Source organism: Equus asinus, chromosome 25 (assembly GCF_041296235.1).
Source record: "Equus asinus isolate D_3611 breed Donkey chromosome 25, EquAss-T2T_v2, whole genome shotgun sequence".
In the NCBI taxonomy this organism is placed as follows: domain Eukaryota; kingdom Metazoa; phylum Chordata; class Mammalia; order Perissodactyla; family Equidae; genus Equus; species Equus asinus.
In genome coordinates this window covers 51873837-51899666 of record NC_091814.1, presented here as the reverse complement: position 1 = coordinate 51899666, position 25830 = coordinate 51873837, and the positions used below count along the sequence as shown (strand labels likewise).

Here is a 25830-nt window from a genome sequence, read left to right as displayed (position 1 = left end):
CAGTCTGTTATTCATAAGTGTTTAAAAGATTTGGTAATTAAGTGAATTAACTAGAACCGTGGTGTTTTCAAACATGTGAGGGAATTAACATCACCTGTAGGCTTTCTAAAAATGCAGATACCGAGTCCCATTCCTATTTATTCAGAATTTTGGCAGGTGAAGCTCAAGCAAGTGAATTTTCCACAAGCTCTCCAAGAGATCTTAAGGAGCATTCCTGTTAAAAAGCACGGACCTAGAACGTAATCAGCTGCCTAGAAGAGAGCTGATGCAAAATACAGCTATTACTAAATGGCCCTTAGACGGGGTGTGGGACAGTGCTCCGCCACTCAGGAGAGCAAGAACTGCAAGATCTAGGGAGATTCGGATCAACGTTGAGACAGTCACACACACACCACCACATACCCTTAAAGGAAGCGCGTTAAGGTGAAGCTGACAGCTGGAAACATCCAATGATGAAAAATGCAAACATTTAAAACCCTTGTTCGAAATAACGTCTCACCCTCAGGCTCTTATTCTCAGTCTTACCCCTAAACTTTGTTACATTTCTCTAGAGGCTTAGCAATACCAAAGTGGAATTCAGGGTGCTGCCAGAAATAGGGAGAGCGAGGAAATTGCGGGGACAGCCCCTGGAAAGAGAGAAAGAGATAACGGGGCGAAGGTGGAAGGGGCGGGGACGCCTCTGAGTGCCCATACGCCCCAGAACCTGGGACGCTGCGTCCCCAGGAGGCCAGAGCCGTTCTTCTGGCCTTGCCTGCACTCACCATAGTCTCAGGACCAAGGCACGAGGAAACAGGTACCGCAGAGACAGGAAGACACCAACACCACCGCCACGAACGCCCGGTTGTCTGGCAACAGAGCCCCGCCTACTGCCAGACCCCCGCGTGGACCTTCCCCCTGCCCCGCCCCTTCGTCCCTAGAGGCTGGGAGTCATTGCAGCTCCGCCCACCCAGTCAACAGGCCCGCCCCTTCACGGCGTCGCCCGGGGCGACGGAACACCGCCTACCTCTTTCCTGCATCGTCACTTCCGTTTTGTTGACAGATGACCCGGAAGTTCAAGGCAATATGCAGATGGGGTCCGAATGTTCTGTGTTTATTTTTAAGTAGGCATCTATCCACTTTTCACTTGCTGAAGCCTTATACCTTGTATTCTGTGTTACTTGAATTTAAATGCACCACAGAGTATGTTTACCTTTTTCTTTTAGAAAAATATTCCGGAAACGAAACCCTGAGTAATCGGAAATGATTAGTAGTGAGCGAGAAGCTTCGCGTCACGAAGGCCTGGGCGGGTCGGCTTGCGAATGGAAGAGGAGCGTGCGGGGAAGTTAACCCAGTGACGCCGAGCCGAAGGACCTGTAAAGTGAAGCCCCCTGGCATAGGGAGAGTAAGAATCTTAGAGGTAAGTCCAAGAACGGCTTGTGTAACTAAGAAGGGATGTTGGAAAGTCACGGAAGTCTGGGTTGGAGTTTGGTGTTCGCTCGATTTGGATTTAGGGAAAGGTTGCCTGTTGTTTCGCATTTGTTCAGACAGGGATGGAACTTCAGATTCGACTTCCTGGGACGGCAGAGGTGGACAGGCTTGTCGCTTTCGCACCTGTTACCCAGCACCCCACCTCCACCCCTTCACTTGGGGTTGCCCGCAGACGCTCGCCGTGCTCGTACATTTCACCGTGCATCTTCCGAGCGCAGTTTCAGGGCTCATTGCGCTTTCCAAGGGTCTTCAGAGACCTGTTTCCAGAACATAGAAGGAGGGTTTGTGACTGTTGAGGAAGGTAGTCGTGGAAGACCCTGCGCCGAATTATGTCGAGTACTCAGAGTGATCATTTTTGCGGTGAAACCAGTTGTCATCTGATGTACAGTTGATCATATTAATATCATTGCATTAGTGTCCCCTTCCTTCTCGTGTTCTCCAGTGAAGCTGTAAGGCCATGCATATCTTTCTGAAAACATATTCTGTGCCATTTTAATTTTATTACCGAGAAAGTGCAAATTGTTATCGTGAATATTTTTGTCGCTTGTTAAACAGATGAACAGAAGCTCCTCTCTGATATATACAGTGAACAAATTAGTGTCAATAATGTCTCCTGAGAAAGTCATTACTACAATTAGTTTGAAATTCCTGTTGTCATATCATTAATACAAAAACCCCTCCGGTAACTTCAGTGCTGTTTCTGACTAAAATTCAGACACACTTCTGGTCTTTTAGAGTCTACTGGTGAGGACAGTGAAGCAGAAATTTGAAAGTAAATCACTCCTAATTTTTTTGAGAAATTTGGTAGCTGTAACAATATCACCTGTGAAAAAGGGATGTGAGCAACACTCCCTTTGTAAATGCATCTGTACAAAATGCAGAAGCAAAGAGAATAGAATATTTAAATTACAGGGAGTTAATGAATGTGTGTATGTGGTTTTAATTCTTTCACTTTATACATTTTTAGGTTTTTCAGTAGAAATCTTGGGGCGTGTTTTCATTGGTTAAAAAATGACTACTCTTGAAAGTTTAGAAACCAAAGGTAAGTGTTCTTCTTTTGATGATAATTGTGTTTGAAACATGAAATTTATGACAATAGGATGAGGGAATGTTTGAACCAGATAACTAAATCTCACAGAGCCCTTGGGAATTATTTGTGTTTCAGATCTCTTCATGTTTGTTTTGTAATGCAGTGTGTACATTTTAGTAGTTAAGATATACAATTAAGGGGCCGGCCCTGTGGCCAAGTGGTTAAGTTCCCACACTCCACTTCGGCGGCCCAGGGTTTCACCAGTTTGGATCCTGGGCGCGGACATGGCTCTGCTCATCATGCCATGTTGAGGTGGGTCCCATATAGCACAACCAGAGGCACTCACAACTAGAATATACAACTGTGTACTAGGGGGCTTTGGGGAGAAGAAGAAGAAGAAAAAAAGAAAATTAGCAACAGATGTCAGCTCAAGTGCCAATCTTAAAAGAAAAAAAGATATATAATTAAATATTAACATCATTCGGTAGTATTTACTAGATGACTACTGTTAAGCTTCTAGTGTAAAAGCAAAGTTTTACAGCTATGGACTCTATCCACCAGAAGATTAAGATTTAAATAAACAAGACTATGCATTCTTAAAGATTGAAGTAGGTAGACAAACAACTAGCAGGTATAAAGGACCTCTTTCTTGTTGCAGTGGTTTGCGAGGACTGCTGTAACAAAGTACCACAAACGATGGGGCTTAAACAGCAGACACTTATTGTCTCACAGTTCTGGGGCTAGAAAGCCAAGATCAAGGTGTTGGCAGGACCAGCTCCCCCTGAAGGCACTAGGGCAGGATCTGTTCCACCCCTCTCTCCTAGTTTCTGGTGGTTTGCTGGCAGCTTTTGGTATTCCTTGGCTTGTAGATGCATCATCCCAATCTCTGCCTTTCTGTTCACATGGCGTTCTCCCTGTGTGTGGGTCTCTGTGTCCAAATGTCCCCTTTTTATAAGGACATCAGTCATATTGGATTAGGGGCCTGCCCTACTCCAGTATTATCTCCTCTTAACTAATTACATCTGTAACGACCCTATTTCCAAATAAAGTTACCTTCTGAGGTATAGAGGATTAGGACTTCAACATATGAATATTTGGGGGGGACACAATTCAACTGACAGCACTTGCTAACTTCAGTAGTTACTTTTTAGTGTTCCTTGCTTGTCTTCTCTATAACATTTTATACTGGTGATCATTCCACCTTTTGAAATACCTTGTTTCCTTGACTTCTAAGACATCACTCTTATTTTCAGCCTACTGTGTAACCCTTCACTGTCCAATACAGTAGCCACATGTGGCTCTTTTATTTTTTATTTATTTTTTTTAAGTCAAACCAACACTTTTATTGAAAGAGAAGAGCAAAGCCCCCCACCCCCCCAGTCCTGGCAGCATAGGCCTCAGGCTTGGCATCTGGGTGTCCTGTAGCCCGAGAGCTCACATGTGGCTCTTTTAAATTAATATTTTTAAAAATTAAAAATTGAGTTCCTCAGTCACACTAGCCACATTTCAAGTGCTCAATAGCCACATGTGGCTGGTGTCTATTGTACTAGAAAGTGCAGATATGGAACATTTCCATCATCGCAGAAAGTTCTGTTGGACACCGCTGCTCTAGCTGTATTTTCTGTTTCTTTTCATCCCCCTCTTCTGGTTTATCTTTTAAATATTAATGTTTTTCAGCTCTCTTACTCTTCTACTCTCAGGGCTTCAGCACTTATCTGTAAGAATGATTTCTTATAGATAATCTATCTATAGTTCAGGTCTCTTCCCTTGTGATTCAGACCTTATAGTCTACTGCCTACTGACTTTATCCACTCAGACATTGGTAATAGTCTTAGCATGTCCCAAAGTGAACTCCTCCTAATTCAGGTTATTCTTGGGTGGAGTGAGTTCTGGAGGTCGGGGCTGTCAGTGAGAGATGGGAAACTATTTTCTAGAAGCCAACTTTGCAGCAAGCAGAATGCAGCAGACTCATTAAAGGGGGTTTAAATATGTTTAGGAAGCAAGGAAGAGAAGATTATGCCAATAAATGTTTAATTGAATTTAATTCAGCTATGTGCAACAGCATTTCGAGTTACCAGAAGGCTTTTGTGGTATTAGAATAAGCAAACCAGAGTTTGTAATGAAAGTAATAAACTGGGGATTAATGGGAAATCGGAAAATTAAATGGTAACTAATGTGAAAAGGTGCACTTATCATGGTTGACATTTGTCAGTTGCCTGCACTTCCTGTAACTGCCTCAGAAGAGAAGCAGGATTGGTTTATAGCGACAGAACTTCCTCTCAGTGGATGTCTGAGCAATAGTATCATCATGAGGGGGATGTGTCCTTGCTATTTTTGAAAGGGAAACATGCGATAAATAGGAACAATTAGAAAATTAGAATTTGAATCCAAAACTCTTCTTGGTTGCAAGACTAAAATTAAAATTAAAGGTGTTAAAGTCAGTTTAGTGAAAGTAGACCAAATAGGAAAGTCTGAGACAGTTGAATATTTATAATTCCGTAAAATAGTCTAACTTTAACATGCTTTCTGTAGAATAATAGGTATTAGGTGAAAAAGGTTTCCATGGGCAGATAAATTTGGGAAATGCTGGATAAAAGGAGAGATGATACTACAGGACCTCTCAGAGCCTCTAATACTCTAATGTACACTGTGAAGCTCCAAAGAGATATAGTATGCAGCATTATCCACAGTTCTTTGATCAGGGAGCTCTATTCATGAAGCCTGTGACAAAAAGAATGTTTGGATTCCATGTCAATAAATGTGGGCCTAACTCCCTACATTTCACCAGTCCTTGGGGAAGGCAATAAGAATCCCTGGGGAAGGCCATAAACCTTAGATACATTTTAATTCGTTGATAAGCGATCACAGGTGGAAGTGACATTGATGAATAATTGAAGAATTGTTTTGTTGAGTCCCTTCAAAGAGTGGAGAAGAACAGGGGTTGACGTTTGCTTTACTTAAATATTACTCATAATTATGGAGCTGGTACCTTAGATCATTGTCTTCCCACTTGAGAGAAGGTAATTACTTATGAATGTGTCCTGGATTGTGCCTCGTTCATATGTAATAAAGGTTCCTATGTGTGTCACAAGGAAAATAGAATTATGAAGGGCAAGTTACTGGGTGAAAACATGTAAATCCTGGACTACCGCTGCCTGTCTGGGCCCATTAGTTAGAGGCATAGTTGTTACAGGGAGGGAGCTGCCATGGGATACATAGTACAGCGTTGTTACTCATAAATGCTTGAGTAAGTAGAACAATTTAAATAAAGTTAAGAGTAAACTGAGGTTCACCAAGTTGATTGAATTTCTTGATTCGAATTTTATGACATATTTTGTTTGAAAAGAGATTTCCATTAAATACTCAGTGTTTCTTTGGCTTTTAATTTTAGCATTAACCACTTTGTGATTTGTTCTCAAATCTCCAGTACCTAAAATTCCAACTCAAAAATGTTATGACTTACCTAGAAATCCTATTTAACCATGACAGAGTGTCGTCCCTGCTTCTTATTTCTTCAGCTTCAGTGGGGCTGAATGGTATAGCTCTAGTTTGTCTTTTTGTTGTCTTTTTTTTTTTATTATTAATCTGTAGTTAATTCATGATTCTACATTACTTCTTAAATGCCAGAATGTCTTAGTGACAAAATTAAATTTGCATTAGAGTTAGACAAACTTAAAACCAGATCTTCAGAACATGGGAACAGGTCTTTATTTTCCGAACAGTTCAGTAAAATTCTCCTCCTTAGCGCTACCGTGCTACAGCATCAACTAAGATACCCAACCCTTTATTTCACTTTTTGAAGTATTCCTTTGTTCATCTTTTTGAAAGTAGAGTCAGTCCTAAGACCCAAAGGATGTTTTAGTTAACATTTACTATAGAAATGACAAAATATTTTATTCTAATGTAAAATGTTTTGTAAAATAGACCACATTAGTTATACCCCAGATGTCTTTCCACCTCCTGTCTAACTAACATAACTCAGGATTGCCAGTACATTGCTACATATGTAAGAAAAATTCCAGAAAAAATCTGTTAAATGCAAAAACAGTTCCAAAGTCTAGTGATAGAACTTTGTAAGACTTTAGCATAAGACAGTAAAAGAATTATATTTTGTGACATTAATTAAGCTTTCTTTCTCTGTTTAGTCAGGATCCAAAGTTTATTAGGGATTTTTTAAAGATTAATAATAATATAAGTAATAGGAGCTAACATTTAATGAGTGCTTACTGTGCCAAACACCATTCTAAACACTTTACATATATTTCTTATTTAAGTATTGCACTAAATCATAGGTATTAAGCATGCAGAAAAAAACTAAGGACATAAGGAATTGATCTACTGACACATTGAGAGGGTCATTTTGCGAGGCAGTTTGACAATACAGGTCCTCACCTAGCATATTAGTTCTACTTCCAGGAATTTATTCAGAAGAAATAATTCAGAAGTGGAGAAAAATCCCTAGGCATAAAAGTGTTCACTAAAGTGTTATTAAAGTGAAAAATTGGAAAGAGTCTAAACATCCAAGAATAGAATAAGTAATACTATATTAACTTGAAGGAATAATGTAGCCATAAATGAAAAATATGAAGACTGTAGCAAAGTGGAAAAATATATTAAGCTTATAAAATTAATTATAATTACAAGTATATAAAAATATGGAAGAAATTTTAAATAATGAAAAGTTATTTTAGAGTGATGAGAATATAGGTAATTTTTTCTTCTAATAGCTTTTAATAATGTAATGTTTTTTAAAATAGTAATATAAAGCAGAAGAGATGTGACTGTCTGTGAAGAGAATCTGTTCTCTGTCTATATTAAGAAACTTTGAAAGAAGAAAAACCAACCTTATTAAAAAGTAGAAACCTAATAAATAAACCTAAGGGAGTATTCTTGTTAGGTATTTCCCTTGCTGTAAAACACCCTAACAGGTGATTTTTTTCAGTTATTTCTTAACACTACCCTGAGCAGGCTAACCAGTTCCTGTGGTTCTTTGGCTGGAGAATTCCATTTCGAGGGCCGGGATCCAGGAACCAAGATAACAGCAATCTTTACTTGAATTTGGAATGTTTAGAAATTATGTAATCCCTCTTTTAATATGTCTTTGTACTTTAGAAACTCTTAAGAAAGGTTTAGTTTTAATAAGACCTTATTATTGCTCTTAGCAAATTGATTAAGTTCTCCTAACTGCATGGTTACAGGAAAACATGATTAATATTTAATTAACATTGATTAATATTTAATTAACATTAATTAATATTTAATTGATCAGGGCATGGTACTTAATATCTAATAATTGAGACTAAGGACATAGTTTGCTTTTCTTTTAAAAACTAGGCATTCTGTTTCCTGTCTGTGTGTGAGAAGATATATATATAGTATATAATAACATAATCATATATACATGTGAATATATACATATATATATGATTTGGCTAGATAGTTATGAGTTTACTAAAGGGCTGGTCAGTAGTCCATGATTATTCTTAATTAACGTTTCTGTAGAAATAAAATTTCTATAGAAATATTTTTGTACCACTTATCGCACACCAATTATATATTACGCTGTAATACATGTTATCTTTTGACATGTATGTCCTGTCTCCTAAATTAGCTAGTAAGTTTCTTGAGTATAGATGTCCCCACTATTTCACACAATGTCTAGCCAATATTAGGCACCCAGCAAGATACTTGCTGCCTGTGACCAAAGTTTATCATAACCATTGTTACACGTGCTTGTCCTTTCCCCGTCCCCTTGTTATCATTCATTTAGTGTCCATCAGATAGAGAGTACCAGGCGCAAGGCACTTTGCTAAGAATATAGTGGTTAACAAGAGACACATAGTCCCTTCCCTCTTGGAACCTATATCCTAGTGGAAAGCACAGACATTATATAACTAATTACACTGAAAAAAATGTCTATTTACCATTTTGCTAAATGGTAAAAAGAGAAATGCAGGGTCTTTGCTATAGGAGCATATAAACAAGGTACTCAGCCTAATCAGGGAAGGTTAGAGAAAGGCTTCCCTTCAGAAAGGTTGAACTGAGATTTGAAGGATGAATAGGAATTAACTGCAGAGGAGAGTGAGTTAGGAAGAATATTCTAAACAGAGAAGTGTCTGCAGAGGAAGGAAGGCTTTTGCTGCTCTTGAGACTGAAAGAAAACAAATAAGGCTGGAATATAGGGTCTGAGGGAGTGAACTGCAGAAGTTGGGACCTCGGATATAGGCAGGAGGCCAGATCACGGAGGGCCGCGTAGGCCATGCTAAGATCTTGGTCCTTATTCTGCGAGTGATGGGAAGCCATTCAAGGGTTTGATGCAGATTAGATCTGCATTTTCTTAAGGCTCACTGTAACTGTTATATAAATTCTGTGGGCTTTTGTGGCCTGACAAGTAGGGTTGTTAGCAGAGGCAATAAGTTCAGGTTAAGGAGGCAGAAGTTGTGGTTTGTGGAAGGCCTCTCTGACCAATTAACAGTCAGATTTGGATTCAAATCCAATTTTGACACTGATGATTTGGACAAGCTATTTAACCTTTCGAAGCCTCTGTTTCCATCTATGAAAGGGGTACTGGTGTGCTTGCCTCATGAGACAGTTATAGAAATTCCATGATATAATGCATCTGAAGGTCTTAGAAGAGTCCTTGCCACATAGTAAACTGAGTAACAGTTAATTATTACTACTATTCATAGGCCTTGGCTTCCTTTTCCTCAAATGTATGCTAGACTTGTAAAATGAGAGGGAATCCAGCATGTAGCTCAAAGGGATGTTACCGAGTGTACTAACTCAGGCGCTCCATGCAGGTTCGGTACTGTCCTCAGCTGCCTCCTCAGGGCTCGCAGCATTTCCCGTTCTCGCATGTCCTCCATTCTTTGTAAGCTTTAAACCACTTATTTTCTTGAGTCTGAGAAGTTAGCCCTTTCTTGGAGGCAGGTGACTCAGTGAAACTCTTCTTATACTCCTTAATTTGAGGTAAGGTAAAATGGGGGAGAAGAAACATTTTTGTGATTTGGCTGGAGCAGTGGTAGTGTAGTGGTGAGCACAGCTGTCTTCCAAAAGTTATCTGAACTAATGATGGCTAGTCAGGTTTGGCTTATGTGAGGGAAGATCATTTATTTCAGTTGAGCAAATTAGTTTGGTACACGTGTGCAGCAATGCATTAAGTGTTATGGAGAAAAGGGATGGAGTTACCATTTACTGAACGCCGCTAATTGTGTACGAGACACTTTATACACTGAGGCGGCAGGAGTATATAGAGTGGTTAAGGCCCCTGTCTTTGTGGCCAGGCTACCTAGAATTGAATTCTGCCTCTTCTACTTACCAGCTGTGTGGTGTGACCATGGGCAAGTTCCTGAACCTCTTCATGGCTCATTTCCCTCATCTATAAAATAGAGCCTATCATATCTACCTCACGGGGTTATTGTAAGGATTAAATGAGTTATATGTAAAGCATTTAGAATAGTGTTTGGCACATAGTAAGTCTTTTATAAGTATTGGTTGTTGCTCAATATTTTCTCATTTAATAGTCAAAATAACCCTAGATGTAGATATTACTAAATTCATTTCATGGAGATAAAAACTGAAGCTGAGATAATTGTAGGATTTTGTCCAGAATTGTGCAGGTAGTAGTGGTGCAAACGGGGTTCAAAACCTGACCTGACTGACCCCAAAGTTCATATCATTTCTATAACTCCATGCTCCTTCCGCTTGTTTAGGGTATAATGCCTGACCTAATGTGCTTATCAGACATTGGGAAATTGAGATTAGCATATACAAAACCCATAAAATGATCATTATGGTTCATGATTAAGTTCCAAACTGAATGTTTGAGACAGTAAGTGCCATGGGCATTCAGAGAGTGGGCTGGAATAACTGGGAAGATTTAATGGAAAGAGTGGAGTTTAAGCTGACTTCTTAGGGATAACTTAGAATCACACTAAGCAGTGAAAGCAGCCATTTACGAGAATAAGGAGCAGCAGGAACAAAGGCCTGATTGGAGGCCTGGGGGAGAGAGTATCGAACAGTCCGGTTAGACAGCTTGTGCAAAGCATTCTTTGCCAAAAGTTCACAATAACAGATGAATCTGTTTTGAGGTAGATGGTTTCAAATATGCATATATATAGCTATTTATTTTTTTATTGTTTATTATGGTAACAGTGGTTTATAACATTATATGAATTTCAGGTGTACATCACTATATTTTGACTTTTGTAGCTGATACTTTTTATATCTAACATTATTGAGTGCCTGCATCGTGCCAGGCGCTTGATCTTACTGTGCTCTTTCTTATCACAGCTCTGTTGCATAGTTGTTACTGTCTCCATTTCGCAGATTTGGAAACTGAGATTCATGGAGGGTTAAATTATTTACCTAGGGTCATACTAGGAAGTAGAAGTCAGAGCCAAATACCTTGATTCCAGATCTCTTGCATTTTCTACCAAGAGAGAAACCATTTACTTGAGGAACGTTTGAACCTGTAAGACTTTGTCTTTTTTTGACACATAATTATTTTGAAAATTGCTTTTTACTCTGAATTTTTTTCTCTTCTTTTTCGTGCCAGTAATTCTGAATGTTGGGTAAAACATGACATAGCATGTTCCTAGGATTTCTCTTCAGTAAGTCCTTTATCTTTGGTTTTCCCCTTTTTAGTCACCCTCACTTCAACCCCAATCCGAGGAGCAGGAGATGGAATGGAAACTGAGGAGCCACCTAAATCTGTTGAAGTTACCTCTGGAGTCCAACCCATAAGGCATCACATCCTTCAGAGTCCACGAAAGAAAGCAGTTACATCAGAGAGCCCAGGAGTTCTCCAACTAGGGAAGATTCTCACTGAAAAAGCAGTGGAAGTCGAAGCTGTAAGAATATTAGTTCCCAAGGCTGCTATAACCCATGATACGCCCAGCAAAAATGCAAAGGTTAAGTCTCTGGGACATCATAAAGGAGAATTCCTTGGTCAGTCAGAGGGAGTTGTCGAACCTAGGAAGGAACTATCAGAGGTAAAGAATACACTGGAAAAGCTCAAGAACTCTGAAAGGAGGTTACTACAGGACAAAGAAGGTCTTTCAAACCAGCTCCGAGTACAGACAGAGGTAAGAACAGCCTTCAATGTTTTAGGGAGTACTGCTCCTTACATCTGGACCTTCTAAGCCTGCATGTTAGAAAATTAGAACTTGGGGCCAGCCTGGTGGCGCAGCTGTTAAGTGTGCACATTCTGCTTTGGCGGCCCGGGGTTCGCTGGCTCGGATCCCAAGTGCAGACATGGCACTGCTTGGCAAGCCATGCTGTGGCAGGTGTCTCACATATAAAGTAGAGGAAGATGGGTATGGATGTTAGCTCAGGGCCAGTCTTCCTCAGCAAAAAGAGGAGGATTGGCAGCAAATGTTAGCTCAGGGCTAATCTTCCTCAAAAAATAAAAATTATAATTCCTCTTGTGAAAATAGTTGTCATTCACTATAGCTTGTCATTTTTCTAAAATGCTTTCACTTAAATTTCACACTCTCCCTCAGGGCCTTTAGTAGAACTAGTTGATTTTGGGAGCTTATACTGTAGACCAGGTTGAACACGGAAGTGTGAGGTGTTTTGGACAAGACCACCTATAAGTTGTAAAGGAGGTGACAGTCTATAAACTCCCAGACCAAGGACTGAGCAAGTCAGGCTTTGAAACTGACTCGTTAGCGATACTTGTTTTAAGGATCCATAAATTCCAAGTAGTTTTGCATATGTGTACATAGTACTTGGAATAAGGAGAATGGTGGTATAAATATTGGTATCTTCACTGTAAATGGAAAACAATGCGCAGTGCTTGACTGTGTTTCTTTCCTCTTTCCACCTTAGTCACCATTGCCTTACACTCCACTTTGTTTCTCTGTTAGAGTCTACATCTTTTTGCTACATGTTAGTCTTTGTAAGTGACACCATGGTTAGTGGTTCATATCCAAATATATTTTTAAAGAACTAATTTCTAATCATAAAAGTAGTACCATATTTGTAAACATTTTAGGAAATATAGAAAAACAGTGAAAATAGTACCACCTATAATCATACCATCCAAATGTAACTACAAAATTATACATATTGAGTTCATTTTTGTCTTATAACTCACTTTTTTAAGTTATTAATGTTTTCCCATGTCATGAAATATTCTTCTACAATAGCATTACTAATAGTAACAGCATTCTTCAATGGCTGCACCATATACCAATACCTATTACTGGACATTTGTTTTAATTTTTTGTATTTTCCATAACAAGGTAAAGAACATGCTTATAGATAGCCTGAATTGCTTCCTTTGCTTAAATTCTCTTTTTTCCCCCATCTTCTTCTTCTCCCCAAAACCCCCCAGTACATAGTCGTATATTCTAGGTGTGAGTGCCTCTGGTTGTGCTTGTGGGATGCCACCACAGCATGGCCTGATGAGCAGTGCCATGTCCATGCCCAGGATCCGAAACGGCGAAACCCTGGGCCACCGAAGCGGAGCTCACAAACTTAACTACTCCGCCATGGGTCCAGCCCCCTATTTGTTTAAATTCTTAAAAGTAAAAATCCTAGGGCACAAGGAAGTTAATTTTTAAATGTTGAATAAGATAAAAACAAAAACCCACATAAAATATTCTCTGTCAATTTATTGGCTTAGTTTTCTAATTTTTTGCCTTTAAGTGTTGACTGGAAGCAGTTTGGAATTTTTATGATACTGATTTGTATTCTTATTATAAAAGGCTCAATTTATAACCACATGAGCTATAGTTATAGATATATAAAGATAGAGATGTATATGGTTTGTATATATTATGAAACTTAAATACTTATCATTTTTTGATATACACTTAAGTAATAGAGGTCCAAATTACACAGAAACACAGTTTCCCTTTCATTCATTTTGTTACATTAGAGTCAGTGACGTTGCTTAGAGCTTGTTGTGTTGGTCATGTGTTCTTCTAGGTCAATCGTGAGTTAAAGAAGCTGCTGGTAGCTTCTGTTGGGGATGATCTTCAGTATCACTTTGAACGTCTAGCCCGTGAGAAAAATCAGCTTATTTTAGAAAATGAAGCCCTAGGTCGAAACACAGCTCAACTTTCCGAACAGTTAGAACGTATGTCAATACAGTGTGATGTATGGCGAAGTAAATTCCTCGCAAGCAGGTATTTTCTATTTTAAAGAGTATTTCATTTTCTAGTTTTTGCTCTATCATATTTTTGACCCATAACACAAGAAAGTAGATTGTATTGTGAAAATTTCTGACTCAGTTTGTCAAAGTATTTCATATATTATTTAAGATGTGGGCTCTCCCTCCTCTGGATGGCCATATATTCTCCCTAAATGGAGAAGTGATATCATAGGGATCCTCCCTCATCCCAGGATCCTAGGGCACTACTCTATAGTAGAAATCACTCCTACTACAATGTTTAAGACCAAAATAAAATTGTAAATTCAGAAATCTAATAAATATTAAAATCACAAAAACAAACTAAATTATTTTTCCCCACTTTCTCTCTGGAGAACTCAGATTTCATTGCCACTCCGTTAACATAATATTATTTGTCCCTCATGTTCTATCATCATAGCTCTTTTAACTATGTAATAGAGCTTCCCAACCTTTTCCTCTCCATGCGCCCATAGAAAATGATAATATCTGCATGGCCTACTGGGTGAGGCTACTCTCCAACAAGGTGAAAACCCCAGGGCCCTAGTCCAGGCCATGGACACACTGATAGTTGGTAAATTCTGCTATATATTATGATTCTTGTCTGTTTTCCTCTTCTCCTTCTGACTTTGAGTTACTGGAGAACAGAGTCTAGGTGTTAGCCATCTCTGTATGTTCAGTGCTTAGTGAGGTGCTTCTCACATGATATGTTTAATAACTGTTGGTTTAAATTCAGTCACCTAGAGGTTGCTCACAAAACACCAAAGGTTTCCAGGCTGTAGCTTAAGAACCACTGATTGTGATGGATGAATTTTTAGGAAAGTGATTCTTCACGTCTTATTATCTATGATACTTTCTGATAATTGATGACTTTCTTAAAATCCTTAATTTGTTTTCTAATTATGCTACTGTAAGATGCTATTTGGAGAAATGAACTTAATGTTCATTGACGTAGAATGAAAGTTAATTCTCACTGAACAGCTTAAGAGGCAAATCGTGCATATATTATACAGATTATTGCAATATGTAACTTTTTAAAATATCCTCATCAACGCTGATTGTAACATTCTAAGGGGAATAAAAATTATACTCAACTTTATTGGTATTTTAGTTGATTTACTTTTTTGGTGTCAAAATTATTTTAAGGAATTCAGTGGTTGCTATGGTCTGAAACTTTAGTTTTAAGATTTTCAGCTAAATAGACATATTTAAAATTTTGCTTCAGTTTGATCAATAAGGAACTGGTTAGATAAACTTTGGTACATCCAATCAGAAGAAAACATGAAGCTGTTTTTTTAAAAAAAGGGAATGAGATAGCTCTATATGTGCTAATGTGAAAAATCACCAAGATAAATTATTAGGTGAAAACAGCAGAGTATAGAAAATTTGTATTAAATAATCCCTTTCCTTAAATAAAATGAATATATTTATTTTTAACACATACTTTTATATTGAATATACATCAATTATTTTAATCTGGAAAAATGTATAAGAACTTTACTGATTACGTATAAAAGAAGGACGGGGATGCTGGACAGAAGGAAAGACTTAGTTTTCCTTTTATTTAAGTCTTTCTATATTAATATTTTTCTAAAGGCAAAGAGGTAACTGAATGGTAGAAAAATAACTCATTTTTTCCTCTAAAGTTTTCTGTATTTAAAAACATTTATTTTTTTTCAAAATACGATCAAGATTGAAATACATTCCAAAAGTCACTTATAGAAAAGTTAAATAACTGTTTCCTTTGTCATTTTGTAAATGAATGTTTTAATTGAATCTCTTTAATGAATTCTAAGCTCATAAATATTTTAAATGCTTTTTAGTGAAGATTTAAAAACTGAGAAGTTATGTCAAATCTTCATAAGCTTTTGAAAATAACAGACACAAAAGTAGTTTATTAACTTTTATACAGTGTGCTATTGTCAGAGAATTTATATGTAAGGTTTTAATCTTTTCCAGGGTCATGGCAGATGAGTTAACAAACTCCAGAGCAGTTTTGCAGCGTCAAAACCGTGATGCACAGAGCGCTATACAAGATCTCCTGAGTGAACGGGAGCAGTTTCGTCAGGAAATGATAGCTACCCAGAAGTATGGCGCTGGTTTACATTCTGAATTCTTGTACTTTCTCCTGCAATTTTTGTTATTGTGATAGTTTTTTAGTGTTTCTCCATTTACTTACTGAGCATATACTTTGGGGTAGTAGCATTTCAAAATAGATACCCAGGGGAGGGAGAAAGACTAAAAATATGTAAGACTTGCTTCTTTATGTTCTTAATTGGGGTGAGAATCAGTTATATCTATAATAGAAGAGATCCCTGGATTTAAAGCAGTTTTTGGTTATAGTTAGCACTTGTGTATAATTTTTGGTAGAAGCCAAAAACTGTGCCTGTCTTTCCTTTGGAAGGAGAACTTTTGGGGGACCATTCTACAGTATTAGATCTTATTTTCATGTCCATATGCTCTAGAACTATCAAAATTGATGGTCTTCCTTAAAAGTGCTTCGTCCTCTATATAATTGATTTATTACATAGCAAATCAATAAAGGTCACAGAGGAAGTCATAGGGGAAATTAGAAGAATGAAAACACAATATATCAAAATACCAGATTTTGTGGGAGCAACTAAAGCTTAGAGGGAAATTTATAGCTTTAAATGCTTATTTTTAGAAAAGAAGAAAGTCTCATCAGTAATCTAAGATTCCTCCTTAAGAAACACAAAGAGCAAAAGTAAGCAGAAGGAAGAAAATAATGATAAGAGCAGAAATAAATGAAATAGAAAGCCAAATGCTGGTTCTTTGAAAAGATAAATTTAAGAAACCTCTAGGCAGTATAATCAGGAAAAAAACAGATATATATTATCAGCATCAGGTCTGAGGAGGAGGGTGCACACTATAGATTCTGTAGACATAAAAGAGAGAACAAGGGGATGTTATGAACAGCCCTGTGCCAGTAAATTCAACAACTTAAATGGAATGGACTAACTCCTCAAAAGACGCAAACTACCAAAGGGTACTCAAGAAGAGATGACTTGAAGAGCCTTAAGCTATTAAAGCAATTGAATTGGTAGCTAAAAACCTTCCAGTAGAGGAAACTCCAGGCCCAGATGGATTCACTGGTGAATACTAGCAAACATCTAAGGAAGAAATAAAACCAAATTTACACAAACTCATCTAGAAAATAGAGGGGAAAGGAATAATTTCCAAGTGAATTTTGTGAAGCCAGCATTATCGTGACACCAAAACCTGACAGAGACATTATAAGAAAAATACAGACCAATCTGTCACATGAACATGGATGCAAAAGTCCTTAACAGAATTTTAGTAAGTCAAATGCAACAGTTCATAAAAGGCTTATACATCATGGCCAAATAGGTTTCATCCCAGGAATTGTAGGTTGGTTTATCATTCAAAAATCAATTCATATAACTCACCAAAAAAAGAGATACCATATGAATATCTCAATAGGTGCGCAAATCAAATCAGTAGTTCTATACTACTAAATGAGTATACTAGTCTATTTTATCTATACTAAAATATGAGAACTAAAGAAAGTACTGTTGAATGATTTCCAGATAACAACCTAATAAATTAGTGCTTTCTGTAGTCTAACGTATTTTAACAGACTTCCTGATTTATTGAACTCTGAAAGATGATATGATTTCAGAATTATGTTTCTCATTTATTTAATATTTTGGATTTTTATATTTTATCCTCTTATTAACGTTCAGTGTTCATGTGTGTTCTGTGCAGATTATTGGAGGAGCTCTTAGTCTCCTTGCAGTGGGGAAGAGAACAAACTTACTATCCTAGTACGCAGCCACACAGCACAGCAGAACTAGCGTTAACAAATTACAAGTTGGCAAAAGCAGTAAATTCTCATCTTCTAGGAAATGTTGGCACCAATGTTCAAAAAAAGATTCCATCAACAGTTGAATTCTGCAGCACCCCAGCAGAAAAAATGGCTGAAACGGTAAAATATTTCTCTGTCGTGACTTGTGTGGAACTTCCAAGTATGTTTTCTTTCTGAAGGGTGACATGTTCTAATGGAAAGTGCCTGGCATGGGGAGTTAGGGCATCTAAACTTTATCTTAAGGAGAAAAATGTAATTGTTTTTAAAGAGGGTCTATTTTTTAACTACTGAATCATTGATAATCCTTTTCTTGAGTTCATTTTGATATGAAAACCACTGTGTCGAATCTTTAATGTAGTAATCATGAATGGATAAAGATTACTTCGGATCTAAGAACTTATTTGTTAATTCCCACACATAGATACAAATGTGACGAATACTACAGAATCAAATCGTGTAGACCTGGTACCTGCAGTCCTAGGTGAACTCAGGGTTCATGCAGATGACCTGTCAGATGCTGTGGTCTCACAGTTCTACTACCACCAAGGTCACCTCCATTGCTCTTCAGTATCTGCCTCCTATGTTCCCATCTTAGGCCTTGTCATTAACCACAACTGTTCCACTTCTAAAATCTTCAACTCAATGCCTCTCTCCATGATCTGTGATCTCAGCTTCTTTTCTTTCCAGCTCTGATTCTTTCATTCTGATTACCCGTTTCTTGATCACATCATCATTTTTATTCCCTTGATCCCTACATGTCTTCTTCATGTCATCAGCTCACTCTCCCGGCTTTTCCTGCCATAGCTTGTCTAGACTCCATTCTTAAGCGCCTTTCTCCCTTATCCTTCTTTTGGGTACCCTGAAAAGCCTAGTCCTCTATCAGTTCAACTGCTTGCGACCTTTATTTCTATACCCATCAAACTGTTACCTCACAATCAGCATATGACTTTGGTTCCTAATTCACAGAAGAAAAAGACGGCAGAGGCAGAAAACTCCCTCAAGGTCCCACTTGATATCTAGCAGCCTACCTGTATGGCAACCAGCCTTACGTACATTTCTCTCACTGGAAAAGGCGTCCCTCCTTCTCCAAAGCACAGCTCCCCTCCAGGCTCAGCAGGCCTCCCCCCAGCAGTTATCCCTTCTCTCTATTGCCTCTTTCTTTTTTGGCTTAAGCATATGCCAAGTGTCATCCATCTAAAAAAGAATAATCTTCCCTCTAGCCTAAGTTCTCCGCATATGGCCTTATCACCTTCCCTTTACAACCAAGAATCTTGGACAAGTTGCCCATACTGGTTTCTGCGTACATGCCATCCATTCCTCAATTCCTGCCGTCACTTATCCCAATAGACTTCTAGCTTGATAGTTCTCAAAAAGTACTCTTATAAAGGCATGAATGTTTAAATACTTTATTGTCGTGTTTTACTCTATTAAGCACTCCTTCCTTGAAACTCCTTTGACTTTTGTAACATTACTTTTTCTTGGCCCTCTTGCTACCTCTCTGAATTCTGCTTCATACCTTTTTTCCTCCTTTAAATGTCGATGTTCCATAGGAATCTGTTCCCTATGCTTCTCAAACTCCTCTAGTCCCTGAAACACCATACTCTCCGAGCTCTTGCTGCTTCTGTGACCATTCTTTCTCAGTATTTGGGGGAGGAGAGCATCCTCTTCCTGTGCCTATTCTTGAGCCTTTCCTCACATAACAGACTTCTGTATTCTCTAAGGACTATCCAGGCCCAGTGTATGCTTATGACTTCTTCGACTGAGACATTTTTTCTGAGTTCAAGAGACATCCAGCTAGACATCCCCATTTGCTTGTCCCACAGAAAGCTGAAAATAGAACAACCTCTTTTTGCTTTTGCATTTCTGTTCCCCTCTCTCTCCCCAAAAAGAAGAAGAAAAATAACCTGCTTCTCCTGTACTTCCTATCTTAATGAACTATACCTACCAAATAGGAATGTTTTAAGGATTCCATAAAATAATGCATATAAGGGGGCCGGCCCTGTGGCTGAGTGGTTAAGTTCATGAGCCCCTCTTCAGCGGCCCGGGGTTTCGCCAGTTCGGATCCTGGCCACAGACATGGCCCTGCTCATCAAGCCATGCTGAGGCGGCATCCCACATAGCACAACCAGAGGGACCTACAGCCAGAATATACAACTATGTACTGGGGGGCTTTGGGTACAAGAGGAAGAAGAAATAAAAAGAAGATTGGCAACATATGTTAGCTCAGGTGCCAATCTTTAAAAATAATAATGCATATAAGGCCTATAGCAGATTCCAATATATAGTAATTTCTCAATAAATGGTAGCTATAATTTTTATTTCCTTCATCTCCCTAATGGTTTTACAAATCCTATCAGTTCCTTCTAATTTATCCTCTGTCCCCAGTTCAGACACCTGGCCTGCAGCCTTGACTGTTACAGTAGCCGCCACACCAGTATCCCTGCCTTGCTGCCTACTGCCTTCCAGGCCATGCTCTGCTGCCAGAGAGTTATTCCAACTGCTACTCCAAAAAAGAAAGTCAGTCCAGTCATCTTGGTACTCCTGTTCAAACAGCTACCAGTCTCCTTCATTGTTCCTAATCTTTAGTCCATCTTCCCTTCTCAAAGGTTCAGGTGTCCCGTCCCTTCCTTCCCACGCCCGGCACCTCACAGTGCAGCACTGTTAACCACTTTTCATTCCACGGGTATGCCACTGTATCTCATGCCTCTCTACCTGCTTTCATTCTGCCTACACTGCCCTCCTAGGAACTCTCTGCCTTTAAGAATCACCCCCCCCTGAATCTCACCGGCAAACTTCGATGTTCCTTCCTCCAGGCTTCCAGGGCATTTTATACATCTATCCATTATAACATATTCAGGTGTTAATTGTTTGATTCTCCATCTCTCTCCCAAACTGGAAGCTCCTTAAGGCCAGGGACTGTGTCTTATGTTTCCTCAAGGTCTGGCATAATCCCTTGCACATAGTAGATGCTCAACTATTCACTGAATGAATTAGTACCTAAAACTAAACTCATCATCTTTATTCTTTCTCTTCTCTTTTTCTGTTCTCTTTGTTCAAAAATTGTGTCGCTGACTACACAGTTGCTGCCAGTAGCATTTGGTATAATTGACTGCTTCTCCTTTCTTGAAATACTTCCTTCCCTTGGCCTATGTAACCACTGCTTTTCACAATTCCTTTCCAATTGCAGTGCCTATCTCCTTTATACTATAACCTGTGGTGGTGGGGGGGAGAATATGAATATGATAAACAGGAGCGTTGAGCCAGACTTGTTATCCTTGCCCTTAATTGGAGAATGTTTTTCAACCCAAGAGTTCCCCGTTGTGGGTCTCACTAAAGGAGACAGAATAGGAAAAGTCAGAGCAGTAGAACTGGGAGAGCATGGTGTCCATGAAACCCATGAAACAAGAACATGCTTGTTACATAAAATATCACATATAAATGAGAAAAAGAGAAATGAAAAGCAATTTATTTTACAAGTAAGTGATCAAAAACTTTGAAATAAGATTTCAATAGAAGAATAAAAGCAGAATCCTGATTCCAGGCAGTTGAATGAAGGACTGGAAAAGGAAGGCAGGGGTGCTTTGTGGTTAAGGACAAAAATTGACATCACTTAAGGAATTGATATAACCTTATTTTCTATGTTTTCATGGTTTTTCATCAATATCCATAAGAGAACTTTATTTCATCATTTTTTAAAAAATAGGTAAACTAGGTAATGTAACAACTAGAAATCACTGTTAAATTTAGAACTTTTTGAGAAAAAAGATACATTTTCTAATCAAATTCATTCAGATGTTTTTTATGGTAGTTACATATTAATTAAATGAAACTTTATAAGTAATTATACATCAATAAACGGCTTTTACAGTCCCTACTGCATACTTCTGACATTACTTCTTATTTTCCTTAGGTTCTACGCATTTTGGACCCAGTAACCTGTACAGAAGGCTCACCTGATAATCCATTTGCTGAGACCTCAACAACCACCTTACTTGCTACAAAGAAAAATATTGGACGATTTCATCCCTATACTAGATATGAAAATATAACTTTCAATTGCTGTAATCACTGCCAGGGAGAACTTATTGTCCTTTAACATGCCAAGTGTTGAAGGCATGCTACAGCACTTGCTTATTACCCAAGAGTCATTATTATTTGGGAGCTGGGGTTCTTACAATGCTACAAGTAATATCACTTTCTATTTAAATAATATATATCCCCAAAGATGTTTCATGTACTGGACTCCAGATTACCCTTTCTTAATAAATATCTCAGGGTAAGAAAAGAATGAAACTGTAGATATCTTTACAATAGAGAATGCTTTCTAGGCATTACATGATGCTTTTCCTAAAGGACACTAAGAGAAAAAGATTCTGTACCTGTCTTTTAGGCCCTAAGTAATTATTTATCTTGCCATATATTTTATATGAGCAGATTTAATTTTGGCATTATAAAGCAAGGATTGGCAGACTGTGGCTCTGGGTCATGCGCAGCCATACCCATTCATTTACTATTGTCTCTGGTTGTTTTGCGCTACAACAACAGAGTTGAATAGACGCAGCAGGGCCTGCAAAAGCCTAAAATATTTATGGCCTTCAAGGCCTAAAATATTTACTATCTGGCCTGTTACAAAAAAGCTTTTCTGACCTAGTACTCTAAAGTAATAATAGCTGGGGCAGGGTAGGGGGGTAATTTGGGGGGCCACAAAGGAGGCTTATGGAAATACTATGGGTGAAAGGAATAATCTTTTAAAAATAAATGCTATATGCTAGGAAAATTCAAAATATTTTACAGCCACATTAACAAGTGTTTCAGCAAAACATCTTCTCATGTTGGTTTTATGCAGGGGATTCCATATTTTGAATGGATGTAACTTAACATATATAAAGAAACAGATTCTAATTATTGAGCTCATTTCGGCAAATGCAACAGAACAGGAATATCCAGTCTATTTATAAAATATGGTGAAAAAAGTAGGATCTTTCTAGAACATTGTGCAAACTCAAAAGTACAATCCATCAATTAATTTATATTATGTAATATATATTGTTTATTTATGATGGACCATCATAAAACACTCTTTTATAGGCCTTTAAAAATGTCCACAAAATATTTATACCTAATTATACTAATTAGTTGCTGAAGTGCCTATCAATAGAGAAATCTTTAAAAGACAAATCTGGTCAAATAACAATATATTTTAATTTCAACTTAACGATTTTTTTTAATCTGGTTCATCTGATTTATATTTATAGTTTCAAGTGGCAATAAATTTCTCTACCTTGTTCATTTTGAATATTGATTTTTTCCCCTGAAAATGATATGCTTCAGTTCACGTCTTCCTCTAGCTTATTCTATTCACAGTTGATTCTTCAGCCTTTCCTTTAGGTTTATTTAGTATAAGACTTAGAAGAAAACATAGATGAAAAGGTTCATGACATTGGATTTAGCAATGATTTCTTGGATATGACACCAGAAGTACAGGCAACAACAAGAACAAAAATAAACAACGTCATCAAAATTAAAAACTTCTGTACAGCAAAGGACACTATCAACAGAGTGAAAAGGTAACCCACAGAATGGGAGAAAATATTTGCAAATCATATATCTAATAAGAATCTAGTGTCCAGAACAAATAAAGAACCACAAATCAACAACCAAGAAACAAACAACCCAATTTCAAAATGAGCAAAGGACAAGAATAGACATTTCTCCAAAAAGATACAGATGGCCAATAAGCCATCAAAAGATGGCCAATCAAAAGATGCTCAACATCACTAATCATTAGGGAAATGCAAATTGAGATCACCTCATACCTATTAGGATGGCTATTATCAAAAAAGCAAAATAACAAGTGTTGGCAACAATGTAGAGAAATTGGAACACTTGTGCATTGCTGGTGAGAATGTCAAATGGTGCAGCCACTATTGAAGACAGTATGAGAGTTCCTCAAAAAATTAAACATACAATTACCATATGATCCAGCAATTCCACTTGTAGGTAGACACTTGAAAGAATTGAAAGTAAGGACTCAGATAGATATGTCTATACCAATGTTCGCAGCAGCATTATCACAGTAGCCAGAAGGCTGAAGTAACACAGTCATCCTTTGGTGGATGAACAGATAAGCAAAATGTGGTATATACATGCAATGAAATATTCAGTCTTAAAAAGAGTGAAAAACTGATACATGCTGCAGCATAGATGAACCTTTAAAATATTACACTAAATGAAATAAGTCAGAAAAGACAAGTAGTTTATGACTCCACTTATATGAGGTACTGGAAATAATCAACTTCATAGAGACAGGAAGTAGAATAGTGGGTACCAGGAGTTAAAGGAATGCAGAACGGGGAGTTTTTAATAGGTAAAGTGTTTCAGTTTGGGATGATGAAAAATTCTGGAGATGAAAAGTGGTGATGGTTGTACAACAATATGTACTTAATGCCACTGAATTTACATTTAAACAATGGCCAATTTTATCTTACATATATTTTACCACTTTAAAAAAAAAATTGTACATACACTCTTGTAACCAGAAACTAGAGGCACACTTCTACAGCAATTGGTTTAAGAGTATCAATAATAATAAAGATAACAGCTAAAAAAAATCTCAAATCAAGAACCTAACATTACACTTTATGGAATAGAAAAAGAAGAGCAAACTAAACCCACAACCTGCAGAAGGAAGGAAATTGAAATCAGAGTGGAGAGAAACAAAACAGAGACTAGAAAAATAGAGGATCAAGGAAACCAAAAGTTGGTTCTTCGAAAAGATTCACAAAATTGACAAACCTGTAGCCAGACTGACTAAGAAAAAAAAAATGTAAATAACTAAAATCAGAAATGAAAGTGAGGACATTATTACCAACCTCATATAAATAATAAAGGAACAGTTGTACACCAACAAATTAACTTAGATGATATGGCTAAATTCCTGGAAATACACAAATTATCAGAACTGACTCAAGAAGAAATAGATTACGTGAACAGGCCTATAACAAATAGAGATTAAGTCCGTAATCAAAAACCTCCCGAGACCAAGAGCAAATCCAAATGTAAGCCATCAGTGTTGGGTAGTGATGTGTCAGTGTAGGTTCACTGACTGGATGTTGATAGTGGAGGAGATTCTGAGGAGGTGGGGCAACAGGAGCTATATGGGAACTCTGTACTTTGTGCTCAATTTTGCTGTGAACCTAAAACTGCCCTAAAAAATAAAGTTTATCAAAAAACAAAAACTCCCAACAAAAGTCCAGGTCCAGATAGTTTCTCTGGTGAATTCTACCGAGTATTGAGAGAATTAATACCAATCCTTCTCAATCTCTTCCCAAAAAAATAAAAGAAGGGAACAGGGAACACTTCCTAACTCATTCTATGAGGCCAAGATTGCCCTGATAGCAAAGCCACACAAAGACTCCACAAGAAAAAAGTACTACAGACCATTATCTCTTACAAATATAGATGAAAAATTCTCAGCAAAATACTGGCAAATAGAATGCAATAGCACAGTAAAATGGTTACACACCATGACCAAATGGTATTTATCTCAGGAGGGCAAGGGTGGTTCAACCTAAGAAAATGAACAATGGAATAGACCACATTACTAGAACAAAGGAGAAAAACCACGATTGTTTCGCTAGATGCAGAAAGAACATTCAGTAAGCTCCAACACCCTCTCATGATAAAAACATTCAGAAAAATAGAAGAATATGAATAAGTAGAATAGAGGAGTAAGAAGAGAACTTCCTCAGCTTCATAAAGGGTATTTCTAGAAAACCTAGAGCTAACGTCCTCCTCACCGGTGAAAGACTAAAGGCTTTCCTCCTAAGATAAGAACAAGATGAGGATGCCTACTTTCACCACTACTATTCCACATTATACTGGAAGTTTTAGCCAGAGTAATCAGTCAAGAAAAAGAAAGAAAAGGCATCCAATTTAGAAAGGAAGAAGTAAAACTCTATTTGCAGATGATATTATCCTATATATAGAAAATTCCAAAGAACTCACAAAAAAATCTACTAGTACTAATAAATTCAACAAAGTTACAGGGTACCATATTAATGCACAAAAGTCATTTGTGTTTGTGTTTTGAGTACACAACCCAAAAAGGAAACTAAAAAAAAAATGTCCATTTGCAATAGAATCCAAAAGAATAATATATTTATGAATAAATTTAACCAAGGAGGTAAAAGACTTGTACACTGAAAACTAAAAATCATACTGCATTAAGTGAAAAGACATTCTATGTTTATGGATTGGAAGATAATATTATTCAGATGGCAATACTACCCAATGCAATCTAGAGATTCACTGCAATCCATAACAAAATTCCAAACCTTTTCATAAAAA

The 25830-nt window shown here is 37.6% G+C and overlaps 2 protein-coding genes across 4 annotated transcripts in view; one reads left to right on the top strand and one right to left on the bottom strand.

The window, feature by feature from the left end:
* Positions 1 to 974, bottom strand: part of NME7 (NME/NM23 family member 7) — a 227262-nt gene extending 226288 nt beyond the window's left edge. For 2 of the 3 annotated variants that reach the window (XM_070497394.1, XM_070497396.1), the window contains exon 1: positions 762 to 899. In XM_070497394.1, coding sequence (XP_070353495.1) covers positions 762 to 764 — 3 coding nt within the window. In that variant the 5' untranslated portion in view covers positions 765 to 899. Of the gene's footprint in view, positions 1 to 761 lie in introns of all 3 variants that reach the window. The other variant, XM_070497395.1, reaches the window with a different exon arrangement.
* A 43-nt stretch (positions 975 to 1017) lies between these two features.
* Positions 1018 to 22770, top strand: BLZF1 (basic leucine zipper nuclear factor 1). Its single transcript, XM_014845139.3, has 8 exons — positions 1018 to 1100; positions 1203 to 1396; positions 2435 to 2509; positions 11144 to 11583; positions 13433 to 13632; positions 15594 to 15722; positions 17382 to 17601; positions 21392 to 22770. The coding sequence occupies exons 3-8, from the start codon at positions 2479 to 2481 to the stop codon at positions 21575 to 21577; spliced, it is 1206 nt and encodes a 401-aa protein (XP_014700625.2). The 5' UTR covers positions 1018 to 1100; positions 1203 to 1396; positions 2435 to 2478; the 3' UTR covers positions 21578 to 22770.
* Positions 22771 to 25830: the final 3060 nt, after the last annotated feature.